We start from the raw sequence: 20,832 nt of genomic DNA, 5'->3' as shown, positions 1-20,832 counted from the left end.
ACATGGGACGTGCTGGAATTTGCCCATATTTAATGCACACACAATATTGCTGGCGTTGTCCGATGCCACAAATCCACAGGAGAGTCCAATTGGGGTAAGCCATTCCGCGATGATCTTCCTCAGTTGCCGTAAGAGGTTTTCAGCTGTGTGCGTATTCTGGAAAGCGGTGATACAAAGCGTAGCCTGCCTAGGAAAGAGTTGGCGTTTGCGAGATGCTGCTACTGGTGCCGCCGCTGCTGTTCTTGCGGCGGGAGTCCATACATCTACCCAGTGGGCTGTCACAGTCATATAGTCCTGACCCTGCCCTGCTCCACTTGTCCACATGTCCGTGGTTAAGTGGACATTGGGTACAACTGCATTTTTTAGGACACTGGTGAGTCTTTTTCTGACGTCCGTGTACATTCTCGGTATCGCCTGCCTAGAGAAGTGGAACCTAGATGGTATTTGGTAACGGGGGCACACTGCCTCAATAAATTGTCTAGTTCCCTGTGAACTAACGGCGGATACCGGACGCACGTCTAACACCAACATAGTTGTCAAGGACTCAGTTATCCGCTTTGCAGTAGGATGACTGCTGTGATATTTCATCTTCCTCGCAAAGGACTGTTGAACAGTCAATTGCTTACTGGAAGTAGTACAAGTGGGCTTACGACTTCCCCTCTGGGATGACCATCGACTCCCAGCGGCAACAACAGCAGCGCCAGCAGCAGTAGGCGTTACACGCAAGGATGCATCGGAGGAATCCCAGGCAGGAGAGGACTCGTCAGACTTGCCAGTGACATGGCCTGCAGGACTATTGGCATTCCTGGGGAAGGAGGAAATTGACACTGAGGGAGTTGGTGGGGTGGTTTGCGTGAGCTTGGTTACAAGAGGAAGGGATTTACTGGTCAGTGGACTGCTTCCGCTGTCACCCAAAGTTTTTGAACTTGTCACTGACTTATTATGAATGCGCTGCAGGTGACGTATAAGGGAGGATGTTCCGAGGTGGTTAACGTCCTTACCCCTACTTATTACAGCTTGACAAAGGGAACACACGGCTTGACACCTGTTGTCCGCATTTCTGGTGAAATACCTCCACACCGAAGAGCTGATTTTTTTGGTATTTTCACCTGGCATGTCAACGGCCATATTCCTCCCACGGACAACAGGTGTCTCCCCGGGTGCCTGACTTAAACAAACCACCTCACCATCAGAATCCTCCTGGTCAATTTCCTCCCCAGCGCCAGCAACACCCATATCCTCCTCATCCTGGTGTACTTCAACACTGACATCTTCAATCTGACTATCAGGAACTGGACTGCGGGTGCTCCTTCCAGCACTTGCAGGGGGCATGCAAATAGTGGAAGGCGCATGCTCTTCACGTCCAGTGTTGGGAAGGTCAGGCATCGCAAACGACACAATTGGACTCTCCTTGTGGATTTGGGATTTCAAAGAACGCACAGTTCTTTGCGGTGCTTTTGCCAGCTTGAGTCTTTTCAGTTTTCTAGCGAGAGGCTGAGTGCTTCCATCCTCATGTGAAGCTGAACCACTAGCCATGAACATAGGCCAGGGCCTCAGCCGTTCCTTGCCACTCCGTGTGGTAAATGGCATATTGGCAAGTTTACGCTTCTCCTCCGACAATTTTATTTTAGGTTTTGGAGTCCTTTTTTTTCTGATATTTGGTGTTTTGGATTTGACATGCTCTGTACTATGACATTGGGCATCGGCCTTGGCAGACGACGTTGCTGGCATTTCATCGTCTCGGCCATGACTAGTGGCAGCAGCTTCAGCACGAGGTGGAAGTGGATCTTGATCTTTCCCTAATTTTGGAACCTCAACTTTTTTGTTCTCCATATTTTATAGGCAGAACTAAAAGGCACCTCAGGTAAACAATGGAGATGGATGGATTGGATACTAGTATACAATTATGGACGGACTGCCACGGTTAGGTGGTATAAAAAAAACACGGTTAGGTGGTATATATTATAATAATAATACAATTATGGATGGACGGACTGCCTGCCGACTGCCGACACAGAGGTAGCCACAGCCGTGAACTACCGCACTGTACACTGGTTGATAAAGAGATAGTAGTATACTCGTAACAACTAGTATGACACTATGACGACGGTATAAAGAATGAAAAAAAAACCACGGTTAGGTGGTATATATTATAATAATAATACAATTATGGATGGACGGACTGCCTGCCGACTGCCGACACAGAGGTAGCCACAGCCGTGAACTACCGCACTGTACACTGGTTGATAAAGAGATAGTAGTATACTCGTAACAACTAGTATGACACTATGACGACGGTATAAAGAATGAAAAAAAAACCACGGTTAGGTGGTATATATTATAATAATAATACAATTATGGATGGACGGACTGCCTGCCGACTGCCGACACAGAGGTAGCCACAGCCGTGAACTACCGCACTGTACACTGGTTGATAAAGAGATAGTAGTATACTCGTAACAACTAGTATGACACTATGACGACGGTATAAAGAAAGAAAAAAAAATACCACAGTTAGGTGGTATATATTATAATAATAATACAATTATGGATGGACGGACTGCCTGCCGACTGCCGACACAGAGGTAGCCACAGCCGTGAACTACCGCACTGTACACTGGTTGATAAAGAGATAGTAGTATACTCGTAACAACTAGTATGACACTATGACGACGGTATAAAGAATGAAAAAAAAACCACGGTTAGGTGGTATATATTATAATAATAATACAATTATGGATGGACGGACTGCCTGCCGACTGCCGACACAGAGGTAGCCACAGCCGTGAACTACCGCACTGTACACTGGTTGATAAAGAGATAGTAGTATACTCGTAACAACTAGTATGACACTATGACGACGGTATAAAGAAAGAAAAAAAAATACCACAGTTAGGTGGTATATATTATAATAATAATACAATTATGGATGGACGGACTGCCTGCCGACTGCCGACACAGAGGTAGCCACAGCCGTGAACTACCGCACTGTACACTGGTTGATAAAGAGATAGTAGTATACTCGTAACAACTAGTATGACACTATGACGACGGTATAAAGAATGAAAAAAAAACCACGGTTAGGTGGTATATATTATAATAATAATACAATTATGGATGGACGGACTGCCTGCCGACTGCCGACACAGAGGTAGCCACAGCCGTGAACTACCGCACTGTACACTGGTTGATAAAGAGATAGTAGTATACTCGTAACAACTAGTATGACACTATGACGACGGTATAAAGAAAGAAAAAAAAATACCACAGTTAGGTGGTATATATTATAATAATAATACAATTATGGATGGACGGACTGCCTGCCGACTGCCGACACAGAGGTAGCCACAGCCGTGAACTACCGCACTGTACACTGGTTGATAAAGAGATAGTAGTATACTCGTAACAACTAGTATGACACTATGACGACGGTATAAAGAAAGAAAAAAAAATACCACAGTTAGGTGGTATATATTATAATAATAATACAATTATGGATGGACGGACTGCCTGCCGACTGCCGACACAGAGGTAGCCACAGCCGTGAACTACCGCACTGTACACTGGTTGATAAAGAGATAGTAGTATACTCGTAACAACTAGTATGACACTATGACGACGGTATAAAGAAAGAAAAAAAAATACCACAGTTAGGTGGTATATATTATAATAATAATACAATTATGGATGGACGGACTGCCTGCCGACTGCCGACACAGAGGTAGCCACAGCCGTGAACTACCGCACTGTACACTGGTTGATAAAGAGATAGTAGTATACTCGTAACAACTAGTATGACACTATGACGACGGTATAAAGAAAGAAAAAAAAATACCACAGTTAGGTGGTATATATTATAATAATAATACAATTATGGATGGACGGACTGCCTGCCGACTGCCGACACAGAGGTAGCCACAGCCGTGAACTACCGCACTGTACACTGGTTGATAAAGAGATAGTAGTATACTCGTAACAACTAGTATGACACTATGACGACGGTATAAAGAATGAAAAAAAAACCACGGTTAGGTGGTATATATTATAATAATAATACAATTATGGATGGACGGACTGCCTGCCGACTGCCGACACAGAGGTAGCCACAGCCGTGAACTACCGCACTGTACACTGGTTGATAAAGAGATAGTAGTATACTCGTAACAACTAGTATGACACTATGACGACGGTATAAAGAATGAAAAAAAAACCACGGTTAGGTGGTATATATTATAATAATAATACAATTATGGATGGACGGACTGCCTGCCGACTGCCGACACAGAGGTAGCCACAGCCGTGAACTACCGCACTGTACACTGGTTGATAAAGAGATAGTAGTATACTCGTAACAACTAGTATGACACTATGACGGTATAAAGAATGAAAAAAAAACCACGGTTAGGTGGTATATATTATAATAATAATACAATTATGGATGGACGGACTGCCTGCCGACTGCCGACACAGAGGTAGCCACAGCCGTGAACTACCGCACTGTACACTGGTTGATAAAGAGATAGTAGTATACTCGTAACAACTAGTATGACACTATGACGACGGTATAAAGAAAGAAAAAAAAATACCACGGTTAGGTGGTATATATTGTAATACAATTATGGATGGACGGACTGCCTGCCGAGTTCCGACTGCCGACACAGAGGTAGCCACAGCCGTGAACTACCGCACTGTACTGTGTCTGCTGCTAATATAGACTGGTTGATAAAGAGATAGTATACAATACATACAACAATATACTACTATACTGGTGGTCAGGCACTGGTCACCACTAGTCACACTGGCAGTGGCACTCCTGCAGCAAAAGTGTGCACTGTTTAATTTTAAATTAATATAATATTATGTACTCCTGGGGGCTCCTGCTATAACAACCTGCAGTGCTCCCCAGTCTCCCCCACAATTATTATAAGCTTTGCCTTTTATACATTGATGTGCAGCACACTGGGCTGAGCTGAGTGCACACAGACTGAGTCACACTGTGTGACTGGCTGCTGCTGTGTATCGTTTTTTTTCAGGCAGAGAACGGATATAGCAGAGAACGGATATATTATATTAAAATAAATAAAAGTTAACTAACAACAACTGCACTGGTCACTGTGGTAAACTCTGTCTGACTCTGCACAATCTCTCTCTCTCTCTTCTAATCTAATTTCTAATGGAGAGGACGCCAGCCACGTCCTCTCCCTATCAATCTCAATGCACGTGTGAAAATGGCGGCGACGCGCGGCTCCTTATATAGAATCCGAGTCTCGCGAGAATCCGACAGCGTCATGATGACGTTCGGGCGCGCTCGGGTTAACCGAGCAAGGCGGGAGGATCCGAGTCTGCTCGGACCCGTAAAAAAAACATGAAGTTCGTGCGGGTTCGGTTTCAGAGAAACCGAACCCGCTCATCTCTACTCTGGAGTCCACAAAACGACCACTTGTATACACAGTACAGCCGCTATGAGCCTGGACACAGCACAGCCACTTGTATACTATGGCACAGCCACTATGGGGTATATTTACTAAGCTCCCGATTTTGACCGAGATGCCGTTTTTTCTTCAAAGTGTCATCTCGGTTAATCTCGGTCATTTACTAAACACTAATCACGGCAGTGATGAGGGCATTCGTAATTTTTTGCTAGTTCAGGTAAAAAATTACGAATGAATACACCATCGGTCAAATCACGCCTGTTTAGATATGAATCTCGGTCATTTACTAAGAAGTGCAAAGCAAAAAAACACAAAACACTGCCGTGAAAAATTACAACTCGTAAAAAAGTCCTAAAAAAAAACAGACCTGCTTTTTTTTTCCGTGATTTGAGATGCATGCAGGGATCCATGAGATCCGTGCATGTATATCAGTGGGAAGGGGTGGGAAAGTGCTTATTTTTGCCAAAAAAATTGCGTGGGGTCCCCCCTCCTAAGCATAACCAGCCTCGGGCTCTTTGAGCCGATCCTGGTTGCAGAAATATGGGGGGAAAAATGACAGGGGTTCCCCCATATTTAAGCAACCAGCATCGGGCTCTGCGCCTGGTCCTGGTCCCAAAAATACGGGGGACAAAAAGAGTAGGGGTCCCCCGTATTTTTAAAACCAGCACCGGGCTCCACTAGCTGGACAGATAATGCCACAGCCGGGGGTCACTTTTATACAGCGCCCTGCGGCCGTGGCATCAAAAATCCAACTAGTCACCCCTGGCCGGGGTACCCTGGGGGAGTGGGAACCCCTTCAATCAAGGGGTCCCCCCCCCCCAGCCACCCAAGGGCCAGGGGTGAAGCCCGAGGCTGTCCCCCCCCATCCAATGGGCTGCGGATGGGAGGGCTGATAGCCTTTGTTGTAAAATAAAAGATATTGTTTTTAGTAGCAGTACTACAAGTCCCAGCAAGCCTCCCCCGCATGCTGGTACTTGGAGAACCACAAGTACCAGCATGCGGCGGAAAAACGGGCCCGCTGGTACCTGTAGTACTACCACTAAAAAAATACCCAAAAAAAACACAAGACACACACACCGTGAAAGTATAATTTTATTACATACATACACACATACATACATACTTACCTTATGTTCTCACGCAGGTCGGTCCTCTTCTCCAGTAGAATCCAAGGGCTACCTGTTGAAGAAATTCTACTCACCAGATCCATGGGTCCAGGCTCCTCGGCAAATCCAGGGGTAATCCACGTACTTGAATAAATAAAAAAAAACGGTGTCCCGACCACGAACTGAAAGGGGACCCATGTTTGCACATGGGTCACCTTCCCACGAATGCCAGAAACCCACTTTGACTTCTGTCTAAGTGGGTTTCTTCAGCCAATCAGGGAGTGCCACGTTGTAGCACTCTCCTGATCAGCTGTGTGCTGCTGTCCTCACTGACAGGCAGCACACGGCAGTGTTACAATGTAGCGCCCATGCGCTACATTGTAACCAATGATGGGAACTTTCTGCCCTGCGGTTGACCTAAAGTGACGTCACCGCTGAGCAGAAAGTTCCCACCATTGGTTACAATGGAGCGCATAGGCGCTACATTGTAACACTGCCGTGTGCTGCCTGTCAGTGAGGACAGGAGCACACAGCTGATCAGGAGAGTGCTACAACGTGGCACTCCCTGATTGGCTGAAGAAACCCACTTAGACAGAAGTCAAAGTGGGTTTCTGGCATTCGTGGGAAGGTGACCCATGTGCAAACATGGGTCCCCTTTCAGTTCGTGGTCGGGACACCGTTTTTTTTTATTTATTCAAGTACGTGGATTAACCCTGGATTTGCCGAGGAGCCTGGACCCATGGATCTGGTGAGTAGAATTTCTTCAACAGGTAGCCCTTGGATTCTACTGGAGAAGAGGACCGACCTGCGTGAGAACATAAGGTAAGTATGTATGTATGTGTGTATGTATGTAATAAAATTATACTTTCACGGTGTGTGTGTCTTGTGTTTTTTTGGGTATTTTTTTAGTGGTAGTACTACAGGTACCAGCGGGCCCGTTTTTCCGCCGCATGCTGGTACTTGTGGTTCTCCAAGTACCAGCATGCGGGGGAGGCTTGCTGGGACTTGTAGTACTGCTACTAAAAACAATATCTTTTCATTATCACAAATGGCTATCAGCCTCCCCATCCGCAGCCCATTGGATGGGGGGGGACAGCCTCGGGCTTCACCCCTGGCCCTTGGGTGGCTGGGGGGGGGGGGACCCCTTGATTGAAGGGGTCCCCACTCCCCCAGGGTACCCCGGCCAGGGGTGACTAGTTGGATTTTTGATGCCACGGCCGCAGGGCACTGTATAAAAGTGACCCCCGGCTGTGGCATTATCTGTCCAGCTAGTGGAGCCCGGTGCTGGTTTTAAAAATACGGGGGACCCCTACTCTTTTTGTCCCCCGTATTTTTGGAACCAGGACCAGGCGCAGAGCCCGATGCTGGTTGCTTAAATATGGGGGAACCCCTGTCAATTTTTTCCCCATATTTCTGCAACCAGGATCGGCTCAAAGAGCCCGAGGCTGGTTATGCTTAGGAGGGGGGACCCCACGCATTTTTTTTGGGGATTTTACATTGTTTAATTAAAAAAAAAAAAAATAAGAACCCCAGCACGGATCACACAGATCCGGCCGAGATTGATTGTAAAAAAAAACGGCAGTGTTTTGCTAATCACTGCCGTAAAAATAGGTAAAAAAAAAACGAATGACATCGACATCGGAAGCCAAGAAAAATACGAATACGACAGCTTAGTAAATCCATCGTAATCAATTCAAAAAGTTGCAGTTTTACACTGTCGATGTCATTCGTGATTGAACTTTGACCTATTTTCGGAAATTACGAATCTTAGTAAATATACCCCTATGAGTCTGGAGAGCACAACAAATTTAACCATTTAACCAGCAGTGTGCCTGGAGTCAAATGGAGTCCACATGCATATATAAAGATGATTTACTAAGCTCCCGATTTCATTCGAGTTTGCATTTTATTTTTTTATTTATTAACAGTTTCTTATATAGAGCAGCAAATTCTGTTGCACTTTACAATTTGAAATAACAATGATATAACAAAACTGGGTAATAACAAACAGTCATAAGCGTAGGAAGGCCCTGCTTGCACACTTACAATCTGTAGGGAAATAGGCATGGATACACAGGGATAGGTACTATCTACTGCAGAGTCGTCCATCAGATTCCAAAGGTTCTTAGTGGGCCAGAGCCGGCACTAGCCAATATGATGCCCTAGGCAAGATTTTGCCTGGTGCCCCCTAGCACCACCGCTGGTTCCGCCTCTGACCTTGCACCTCTTTCCCAGCACCATCAACCCATAGCAGTCTTTATTTTGGGGTTTGTACCCCCTATATTTTAAATAGGAACAGTTCGCACATTTGGCGCGCAGCCCTAAAAGGGGTGTGTTTTTGCTGGCAAGGGGCATGGCCACACAATAGTACCCCACATTCCAATTATGCCACACAGTACTGCAACTTTATTCACATTTGATCATGCGATAGTGTCCATAATTTATATTACATCCCACAGTAGTATCACTTAACCTTATAAACGTTACTCCTCACAGCAGAGCTCCTTATTCACATTACATCACACTGAATTGCTCCTTATTCACATTGCGCCACACCATATTGCTCTTTATTCACATTAGACGACACAGTAGTGCCCTTTCTATACGCAACGCCACATAGTAGAGCACCTTATACACATAATGCCACACAGTAATGCCCCTTAAACATATGAGACACATTATTAATGTCCTTATAAACATAATGCACCTTACACATTATGACAACCTTTATTAATGCCCTTTTACACATAATGTCCCTTACACATATGCTGCACATTAATAATGCCCTTATACACATAATGACACACATAGTGCCCCTACACATTTGCTGCACATTATTAGTGCCCCTATACACATAATGACACACATACAGTAGTACCCTGTTACACATATGCCGCACATTATTAATGCCCTTATACACACAATGACACACATAGTGCTCCTTACTCATATGTTGCACATTATTAATGCATTTTTACATGACACACATAATGCTCCTTACACATATTCCGAACACTACTGCACAACCAACCTACTCACATGCACACAGCACTCACACTGCCACTAACACTGTGACCTCTGCCTCTGCTTGAATACAGATGTGTCCTCATAAATCTTGCCTCAATGCTAACGTTGGGCACATTTTTTTTATGGAAATGCATCTTATATGCATTGCTATGTGGTTAGGATGCACAAGCAGCTTCTGCTGATTAAACTGATATGCAGCATGCCTATATACTGTGTGAGACTGTGGCTGTAACTGCATATGAAATGCTACACACAGAATATAGGCATGCCGCATATCATTTTAATCAGCAGAAGCATATTATAATAATAATACCAGATGCCCTAGGCAATTGCCTAGTTTGCCTATGCCTATGGCCGGCTCTGTAGTGGGCTGTATGATATGGTCACACAGCAATGATGAACCTGGGTCGAGAGGAAGGGAAAGTGAAGAATGAGAAGACATGAGAGGATATGTGTGGACTGTGCAGAGTGGATGCAATTTGATAGGAAAGTTTATGAAAGTTATGTGGCCGATTCTGGAATTTGATATGCCTGCCAGAAGAGGTGAGTTTTCAGGAAACGCTTGAAAGTTTGGAGACTAGAGGAGAGTCTTATTGTGCATGGTAGTGCATTCCACAGAGTGGGTGCAGCCCAAAGAAAGTCCTGAAATCATGAGTGGGAGCAAACAATGGCCCTCATTCCGAGTTGATCGGTCGCAAGGCGAATTTAGCAGAGTTACACACGCTAAGCCGCCGCCTACTGGGAGTGTATCTTAGCATCTTAAAATTGTGACCGATGTATTCGCAATATTGCGATCACAAACTACTTAGCAGTTTTAGAGTAGCTCCACACTTACTCTGCCTGTGCGATCAGTTCAGTGCTTGTCGTTCCTGGTTTGACGTCACAAACACACCCAGCGTTCGCCCAACCACTCCCCCGTTTCTCCGGCCACTCCTGCGTTTTTTCCGGAAACGGTAGCGTTTTCAGCCACACGCCCATAAAACGCCGTGTTTCCGCCCAGTAACACCCATTTCCTGTCAATCACATTACGATCGCCGGAGCGATGAAAAAGCCGTGAGTAAAAATACTATCTTCATTGTTAAATTACTTGGCGCAGTCGCAGTGCGAATATTGCGCATGCGTACTAAGCGGATTTTCATTGCGATGCGATGAAAAATACCGAGCGAACGACTCGGAATGAGGGCCAATGAGTGTGGAAAAGAGACGCAGAGAACGAAGAGGTCATGTTGGGAAATATTTTGAGATAAGCGAAGTGATGTATATTGGTGTAGTTTAGTTAATGGCCTTGTGTGTGAGTAAAATTAAAATAGAATATGGTAGAATACAGGTAACCAATGGAGTGACTGACAGAGTGGATCTGCAGACAATGAATGTCTAGTGAGGAAGATTAGCCTCGCAGCTGCATTCAGAATGGATTGTAGTGGTGAGAATATCATTTTGGGAAGACCAGTTAGGAGACTATTGGAATAATCAATGTGGGAGTTAATGAGAGCATGGACTATAGTTTTAGCAGTATCTTGTGTAAGGTATGGTCGTATTTTGGATATGTTTTTTAGATGCATGTAGCATGATTTTGAGACAGATTGGGGTAACTTCACTAAGATGGGAGTTCTATTTAAGATGGGATGTTGCCCATAGCAATCAATCAGATTCTACTTCTCATTTATCTAGCACCTTCTAGATGATAGTACCTGGAATCTGATTGGTTGCTATGGTCAACATCCCATTTTAAATAGAACTCCCAACTTAGTAAATTTACCCCATTGAATGTGGGGAACAAAGGACAGATCAGAGTCAAGGATGACACCTAGGCAGCGAGCTTGTGGGGTAGGGTTGATTGTCAAGTTTTCAACAGTGATAGAGATATCAGGTTGGTACCTACTATTGGCTGGTGGAAGTATATTATAATTAATTATTTGAAATGTTAAGTTTGAGGTGGCGAGTTGTAATCCAAGATGAAATGGAAGAAAGGCATTCAGTGACATGGCCCAGTACAGATAGAGACAAATCAGGGGAGGATAGGTAGATTTGAGTGTCATCTGTGTACAGATGATAATGAAATCCAAAAGAACTGATTAGTTTACCAAGAGTTGAGTTATAGATTGAGAAAAGCAGAGGACCCAAGACTGAGCCTTGCGGTACTCCAACTGAAAGAGGTAGCGAAGAGGAGGTAGATTCAGAGAAGCTAACACTGAAGGAGTGATTACAAAATGTAGGATAGGAACCAAGAAAGGTCTGTGTCTTTAAGACTTAGGGATTGTAGTGTTTGTATGAGAAGAGAGTGGTAAACAATGTCAAAGGTAGCAGATAGATCTAGAAGAATAAGAAGTGAGTAATCGCCTTTAGACTTTGTAGTGACCCAATCATTAACCACTTTAGTCAGTGCAGTCTCTGTGGAGTGTTGGGAATGGAAGCCTGATGGAAGTGGGTCCAATAAGTTGTGTGAGTTAAGAAAGTGTGTGAGTCGAGTGTAGGCAAGTCTCTTAAGTAGATTAGAGAGACAAGAGAGCTGAGAGATAGGTCGGTAGTTAGAGAGGGAATTAGGGTCAGATTTTAGTTTTTTCAAAATGGGAGTAATCACTGCATGCTTGAACGTGAAGTAGAGAAAGAGATTACAGATGTTCATTAATGTAGGGATGATCACCGGAGACAGAGCTTTACTTATTTGTATGGGTAAAGGATCAAGAGGAGAGGTAGTAGAGAAGCAGGATGAGAAGAGTGATGATACTTCATCTTCATTTGTGTGATCAAATGAAGAGAGAGCGCCAGAGGGTTCAGGTAAAGAACTGAGCAGGTCACAGGCTGACAAAGAGCATACCATTTCATCTTGGATCTTATCAATCTTCTCTTTGAAGTAGGAAGCAAGATCTTGTGCCTTGATAGTGGCTGGTGGGGTAGTTTAAGGAGGATTCAGAAGTAATTTAAATGTTTTAAAGAGTTGTTTGGGTTAGAGACTTGAGCAGAGATAAGAGTTTGAAAATATGTATGTTTGGCAGTGTCCAGGGCATTTCTATAAGAGTGGTAGACAGTCTTATATGGGAGGAAGTCACTTGAAATACGAGATTTACACCACTGACGTTCAAGTTTACATGTGAGCTTTTGTAGATCTTTAGTTAATTTAGAGTGCCATGGTTGACATCTAGGCGTGTGATGGGTAGTTGGAGCCACTTCATCAAGGGCTAGTTCTAGAGTCTGGTTCAGGTGTGACACAGCCTACTCAGGAGAGGTGAATGCAGAAATACATGAAAGCAGCTGTTGGAATGAGGTGGAAAGTTCTTGAAGATTAATTGTGTTAATATTTATGCGGGTTTGAGGAGGATTGGAGAACTTCAGCAACACAGAGTTTGAATTAATGGAGGAGAGCATGCAGGTGATAAGGTTGTGATCATACGAAAATGCAACTCTGTAATTTACTAGACAGCAATCACAGCAGAGTTCTAACAATTTGCATTGAGGTAAACAGCCATCCACAAAAATACTAATCAATAGACCATCAGCCAAACACGGTTGGATTTTCACATACACCTCATAAAACACTGTAATTTACAAAGGATTCGTATTCTCAATCGCTGACGACAATAGCCAAACACTGCTGTAAAAACATGGAATTCGTACACAAATAGAACCTTCAAATAGTTCTTCTGGCTGGCGTGTTTGGAGAATCATGCACAGATCAGTAAGATATTACCAGCCATGGGCTTTTTGAGATGGTCCTGGTTGTTAAAATACTGGGAACAAATTGCGTAGAGGTTCCCAGTTTTTTAAAACCCAGCACTTGGCTCCACTAGTCAAGAAGATAATGCCACAGCTGGAGGACACATTTATATAGTTCCCTGTGGCCGTGGCATTACCAACTCAACTAGTCACAGGGGTAAACACAAGGTCAACTGCGCCTGACCCTTGTGGTTTTTTCAATTAAGTGGTTCCCACCATACGAATGAATGCAGCTGAAAGTCTCCATTCCCTCCTATGGACAAACCATGACTGGTTGTGCCCTGGGAGAGTAAAGCCAATCAGGAAGCTGCTGCTATGGCAGTGGCTCCTGATTGGCTAGTGAGTTCCTCTACTGACAGTAGTCATATAGGAGTGTTTGTGAAAGCATTCACTCCTACATGTCTGGTGGTTCAGGTTAGCTGCACTTTTTTTAACCCCTTGGATGCCTACTTGGAACAAAGAGGACCGATCTACACCAGATTAGGTGAGTAGATTTTTTTTTTTACAGGTACTCCGTGGATTCTACTAGAAAAGGGGACTGAGGAACTTCATTGGACACTAGGTAAGTATATGTAAGTGTGTGTTTGTTAGTGTGAGTGTGCATGGATCTTTTATTAAAGTTGTACTTTTAGCAGTGTGTGAGTCCTGTAGTTATTGTAATATTTCTTTTGTTGTGGAACTACAGGTACCAGTGGGCCCTTTAATGTCCTGTATGCTGGCTCTTGTGGTTTTCCAACTAGCAGCATGTGGGAGAGGCTTGATGGGACCTATAGTCCCTCTTATTTTTACAATTAATGGCTATCAGCCATTATCTATATAAAGGATATAGCTATATAAAAAACACGGTAATAAGCTGAAAAAAGTACAAAAAAAACTTTTCTCTCTTTTGCTGTACCCCACTCTGTATCCATAACATACAAGTACTGTGACTTCACAAACTGTACTCCACTGTGTTTACATAAATCTTCTTTCATTGTGTTTTAGTCACTAGGCTTTATCTCACTGTCACTTAGCTTACTCAGTCACTTAGGGACTAATTCAGACTCGATCGCTGCAGCACCAGCGATCGCAGTCTGAAGCCCTTTGGGGAGTGCGCACGCGCTGTGGGCATAGTACGCGTGCACACCCCATGAGGCCCAGTGAGATGCGAGGCGGTCGAGGGTCGGGAGGGGTCTTTATCATTGCGGCTGCTGCGACCCAGAATGCGGGGGGGAGGACGCCTGCCAGAGTAGCTAGGCTGCGCAGGTAGGGAGCTACTTGGCAGGTGCAAAAGCATCGCCGCCTTGCAATGCTTTTGCACCTGTGCGGAGAGGGGGGGGGGAGTGCAGAGCCTGACATGCGGGGCGGACTAGCCCTGTGCTGGGCGTCCCCCCACATGTCAGAGAAACTAATCATTGATGAGCTAAATTTAGCACATCTACGATCAGGTCTGAATCACCCTCTTAGCTTGGTGCAGCCTTTTGGCCTGAACTGGATGAAAACAATACTGTATTGTGAGGTGGTTAAAATTGAGTGGAAATAACTGGAAATTAATGTTATTGAGATTAATAATACTCTAGGAACAAGGGTGGTCATTCCGAGTTGTTCGCTCGTTGCCGTTTTTCGCAATGTAGCGATTTGGTGGAAACTGCACATGGTACTTAGCACATGCGCTAAGTAATTTAACACAAAACTTAGTAGATTTACACATGCTCAAGCGACGTTTTTTCATCGCTCGAGTGATCGGTTTGTGATTGACTGGAAGTGAGTGTTTGTGGGCGGAAACTGGACATTTTCAGGGAGTGTGCTAAAAAACGCAGGCGTGCCAGGTAAAAACGCAGTAGTGGCTGGAGAAACGGGGGAGTGGCTGGCCGAACACAGGGTGTGTTTGTGACGTCAAACCAGGAACTAAACGGACTGAGGTGATCGCAATCTAGGAGTAGGTCTGGATCTACTCAGAAACTGCAGGAAAATATTTTCAAGCAGTTCTGCTAATCTTTCTTCGCTATTCTGCTAAGATAAGATACACTCCCAGAGGGCGGCGGCCTAGCGTTTGCAATGCTGCTAATAGCAGCTAGCGAGCGAACAACTCGGAATGAGGGCCAATAAGCCAAAATTATGTGATTTTAGCTTTTTATGCAAATTTTTAAAAAGATCCAAAACCATAATTTTTAATAAAACCAAAACTGGCTCATGAATTATAAACAAAACCAGCAAAAATGGCCAGATGTACATCTGTAGATTTTATACATATTGGCGGTAATTCCAAATTGATCGCAGCAGGAATTTAGTTAGCAATTGGTCAAAACCATGTGCACTGCAGGGGAGGCAGATATAACATGTGCAGAGAGAGTTAGATTTGGGTGGGTTATTTTATTTATGTGCAGGGTAATACTGGCTGCTTTATTTTACACTGCAAATTAGATTGCAGATTGAACACACCCCACCCAAATCTAACTCTCTCTGCACATGTTATATCTGCCTCCCCTGCAGTGCACATGGTTTTGCCCAATTGCTATCAAAAATTCTGCTGCGATCAACTTGGAACCTAATTCTGAGCTACAGCATCCATTTGTGCCTCTTTTACCTTGTGCATGCAACTTTATGCTAATTCTGCTACAATCACTTCCCAGGTGTACAAGGACTGAAACACCCACTTTAAGCATATTTAGATGCTGAAATACCACTTGTTGCACTTTTAGACTCATCCAGAGGTCGCAGTATCGAAACTTGCACCAGCGCCATACTAGGCAGGAGCAAACGCAGGATTCCTAGCCTGGGAGGGTTTCTTTCGATGGGGGTCATTCCGACCCCTTTGCACGCAGCAGTTCTTCACTGCGTTGCAAACGGGTCAGAACTGCACATGTGCAGAGTCCGCAATGCACATGCGCGTCATTGCCCAGCGACAATGACCAGAAGAGAGAAGAAAGTGACCGTTAGCGCGATTGCAAGAAGATTGACAGCGGGGAGGCGTTCTGGGGCGGATACTCACCATTTTCCGGGCATGGAGATCGGAACGCAGGCGTGTCCAGGTGTTTGCAGGGCGGATATCGGCCGTCAATCCCGGGACCTTCATCGCTGGATTCGTCGCACAGGGTAAGTAAGTCTGACCCTTGCTTTGCAGGAAACTTTTTTAGCATAGCAGGGCTGCACAAGCGATCGCAGCCCTGCTATGCTAAAATACACTCCCCTATAGGCGGCGTCAAGTTGATTGCACGAGAAGCAAAAAGTTGCTACGTGTGATCAACTCAGAATGAAAGCCAATGTGCGCACGTGTGTGTGTGTGTGTGTGTGTGTGTGTGTGTGTGTGTGTGTGTGTGTATATATATATATATATATAGCCGTGCAAACGAAAAGTCGCAGCCCAAGTTGCAAGTGTGTGAACGCCTGTGCAGCCGAGCTCTGCAAAAACATTTTGTGCAGTTTTAGAGTAGGCCTGAACTTACTCAGCCCTTGCGATCACTTCAGTCTTTTTGGTGCCAGAATTGACATCACACATCTGCCTGTCAATCTTCTTGTGATCGGCTGTGCGTATGGATTCTTTGTTAAATCCATAGCTCAGCAACGATCCGCATTGTACCCGCACGATGCGCGTGCGCATTGTGGTGCATACGCATGTGCAGTAGAGACCTGATCACAGCGCAGCGAAAATCTTCAGTGTGCGATCAACTCGGAATGACCTCCCATATACACACAAACATGCACACACAGAACACATACACACACATGGATCACATACATACATACATACATACATACATACATACATATACACACATAGAACACACACACACACTTACACAGACTTCCCAAACCTGCCCTGAGGAAGGAGGATGCCGTAGGACTGAGGACGTCATTGCTGTAAGTCTGGGCACTGCAGACTGGGCAGAAGCACTTGACATCTTTAGGCCCCGCCCACATAGCAAAATGCTGCGATTAGCGGGTTGGTGGGTAGGTGGTGGAGCCAATAGATGCAATTTTATGAGCATGTCATATTGGCTCCGCCCCCTCACACCGACCCATGCTCACACCGACCCATGAATTGCTGCATACAGTTGCAAGGGGGTGGGGCTTCAGTGCCGGCCGTTGAACCCCAGCAAGTATCAAAAAACCCCAAACAATTCGGTAAGTCAGGGAGGTTTCTGGGTACGCAGAACCCCCCCCCCCTGCGTGCACTAGTGCTCGGTGCAGAATCTCAGTATGGCCTTCAATGTAAGCAATTAAATGTCTGAGTTCTCAATTAGTTCAGAGACGCACACACAACACTTCTATGACATACCCATAAAAGAGACCATCTTTATGTAGAGCATCTGAATAGCCACCTCCCACTCATAGCCCAAGAACTCCTAGCACCGGGGCATAACTGCTGGAGACAATGGATTCAGTTGCTACTGGGCTCCAGCCCTGAAGGGGGCACTTACTCCAATGTCCCCCGTTCCTCCATTGTCCCCCGTGTCCATCATGCAGTTTGAGAGGACTGAGGAGCTACCGTGCAGAGCACATACCATCATGGCGCTCCTCCGCCGTGATTTGGTCTCACTGCTTTCTTTGGCCGCGGACATCACCTGACACCTGTAATGCAACCCGCGACCTGAGCAGAGAGCTGGGTTGTGATGTGCGGTGAGCTCCATTCCTGGAGCCGGGAGAGTGTGCATTGAGCTGGCTGGGTGTACTGAGAGTGGCAGTCACTATCGGGACTTGGAGGAGCCAGAGGACAGATGCTGTAAGCACAAGGCAGACAACATTCTAGTTAGTGCAAGCCCTGCGGTAGTGGGGACAGGTGCTGGGGGTGGGTAGGGGTTGAAGTCGGTTCTGTGCATTTCATATATATAATATGTATTTATTTTGGTAGTACTGGAGGTGCATTTATTATATCATTATAAATATATTATTACACTATATTTCTCTGTAAATATATCATGACAAACTCATATACTGTATTTAAAGGGCAATATAGTGTAAAATTGTCTTTATGACAGATTAGGTACACCTCCAGTGCTACTAAATGAAATACATTTTATATATCTATATATATATATAATAGTCAAGCAGTGCACTTCTCCTTAGTGAAAACAAGTGCTCCTGGTGCCCAGAATAGCTCTCACTCCGCTGCTGGCATCCCAGCCGCTGGTAAATCAGTAGCCACTAATATACTCTTAGTATTGTGTAGGAGTCACTAATATGCTCTTAGTATTGTGTAGTGGTCACTAATATGCTCTTAGCATTGTGTAGCGGTCACTAAACTGCTCTTAGTATTGTCTGGTGGTCACAAAAATGCTCTTGATACCCATGGGCTAATACTTCATAGGTTAGATGTAAATCGGCTGTAACTGGACGGGGTGTAATGAGTCACACAATACAACTCAAATTCAAAGAGTCGACATGGGGGGGCACCAAATTTTTCTTGCCTCAGGACAGCTGGTATGAGCTTACACCATGCAGCACGGCCAATCACACGACTTTGGACAAATCAGCATGATATTGTGCAAGTATATACTCAACTTAAGAATGTTTTTAGGGTATACTTAAAGGTTTGGATGCAAGGGCAAAGTATTGTATCCTTAGCAGAGACAGAGAATTCCACCAGGTAGGAGAAGCTTAAAATAAATCCTGTAATTGGATATAACAGCAGATAATGAGGGTGGATGAGAGGCACAAATCTATGACGTTTGTTCTGAGACAGAATAAATCTGTTATAAAACATTGTCAAGTCTCTGAAGTCAAATGAAAGCATCACATCTTTTTAGAATAATTGTGTAGGCAAACAGAGAGTCTACTGATTCTGGTGGACACATACATTTACGATAACTTATTTGTGTATTTCTGGGATATAATTTTATTTTAAATGTTCTTGTTTTTTCTTTCTTTTAGTAACAGCATTGGAGTATTCTTCTGTGGACCAAAATCACTTTCTAAAGTCCTCAACAGTATGTGTCGTTTACATTCATCATCTGATCCAAGAGGAGTCCATTTTCATTATAATAAGGAGAGCTTTTAATTGCCATATAGAAATTACTTTTTGTATACATAATGTCTTATTTTTAAACAAATACAAAACCTTCGTTGGTTCCAATAGAGCAAAGAAATTTAATATTGGAAACAAATTAACCTGGTAATAGATGTGAGTGTTTGCTATTCAGGGGTGGTGTGAAAAGAAGACATTCAGAAGGTTGACATTTAGAATGACAACAGGTTCTGAATGTTGACATGGCATTTAGTTTGAAAACCAATATGTCAACATCATTAATGTCAACATTTAACATATCGACGCCAGAAAGTTGACGAACAGTTTTATGCTTATTTTAGTCTTAATCTATCCCAAACCCCTAAACCTAACCCAAAATCTAAACATAACCCTAAACCTAATCCAAAACCTAAATGTAACCCTAAACCTATCCTAAAACCAAAACGTAACTAAACCTAAAATTAAGCAATAAACTGTATGTCAACATATGGTGCCAACATGTTGAATGTTAACATTATAAACATGTTGACATTTTAACCATGTTAACTTTTTCAATGTCAACAAATTATATGTCAACCTAAAGTCCTGGTCGACATTCAGAATGTGTTGACATTCTGGCATCAACCTCTTGAACATCGAACTTCTGAATGGATACCATTTTTACAAGTTATAGCCCTTTCCTGATCAATTTCAATACAAAATACCCAGGTATCACATTGATCAGGTAAATAAGTACTCCATGTACTGTATTTGGGATTTGCACAGTTGTGAGTGGTCATCTGTAGGCAGTTTGACTTTATCAGCCATAAAGACTCAAGGGCTGATGAAAAGTTGAATATACATCTGCCTGCAGACCTTGTCTTGGAGGATTACCCAAAGTTTAGACACAAATGAAAAGTGACACCAGTGGTTAGTGATTAGTGAAAATCACAGAGATTAAAAATGGTGTGTATAAAGGACCTCATTCCGAGTTGTTCGCTCGCTAGCTGCTTTTAGCAGCATTGCAAACGCTAGGCCGTCACCCTCTGGGAGTGTATTTTAGCTTAGCAGAATAGCGAAGAAAGATTAGCAGAACTGCTTGAAAATCTTTTCCTGCAGTTTCTGAGTAGCTCCAGACCTACTCCTAGATTGCGATCACCTCAGTCCGTTTAGTTCCTGCTCTGACGTCACAAACACGCCCTGCGTTCGGCCAGCCACTCCCCCGTTTCCCCAGCCACTCCTGCGTTTTAGCCTGACACGCCTGCGTTTTTTAGCACACTCCCGGAAAACGGTCAGTTCCGCCCAGAAACACCCACTTCCTGTCAATCACAAACCGATCAGCAGAGCGACTGAAAAGCGTTGCTCGCCCATGTGTAAAATTGCTTAGTTTTGTGTGAAATTACTTGGCGCGTGCACCCTGCGGCCCATACGCATGCGCAGAACAACCGGTTTTTAGCCTGATCGCTATGCTGCGAAAACGGCAGCGAGCGATCAACTCGGAATGACCCACATTATTAGAGTTCGGTACAATAGGACAGAGATCTGTACCTATATGGGCACACATACCCAAGTTTATGACATTTAATCTTGGTCACTTCTCCAGAACATATATAAATAGCTAGAATGCAGG

The 20,832-nt window shown here is 44.2% G+C and overlaps 1 protein-coding gene across 1 annotated transcript in view; it reads left to right on the top strand.

Annotated features, from left to right (window-relative positions):
- The window catches only part of NOX3 (NADPH oxidase 3), a 396,056-nt gene extending 375,779 nt beyond the window's left edge, over positions 1-20,277 (top strand). The window contains exon 13 of the mRNA XM_063919364.1: positions 19,130-20,277. Within this exon, the coding sequence (XP_063775434.1) occupies positions 19,130-19,256 (127 nt within the window). The 3' untranslated portion in view covers positions 19,257-20,277. The remainder of the gene's footprint in view (positions 1-19,129) is intronic.
- Positions 20,278-20,832: the final 555 nt, after the last annotated feature.

This window comes from Pseudophryne corroboree, chromosome 4 (assembly GCF_028390025.1).
Source record: "Pseudophryne corroboree isolate aPseCor3 chromosome 4, aPseCor3.hap2, whole genome shotgun sequence".
Taxonomy (NCBI): domain Eukaryota; kingdom Metazoa; phylum Chordata; class Amphibia; order Anura; family Myobatrachidae; genus Pseudophryne; species Pseudophryne corroboree.
The sequence above is the reverse complement of the archived record's forward strand: the minus strand, read 5'-3'. Positions and strand labels throughout refer to the sequence as shown.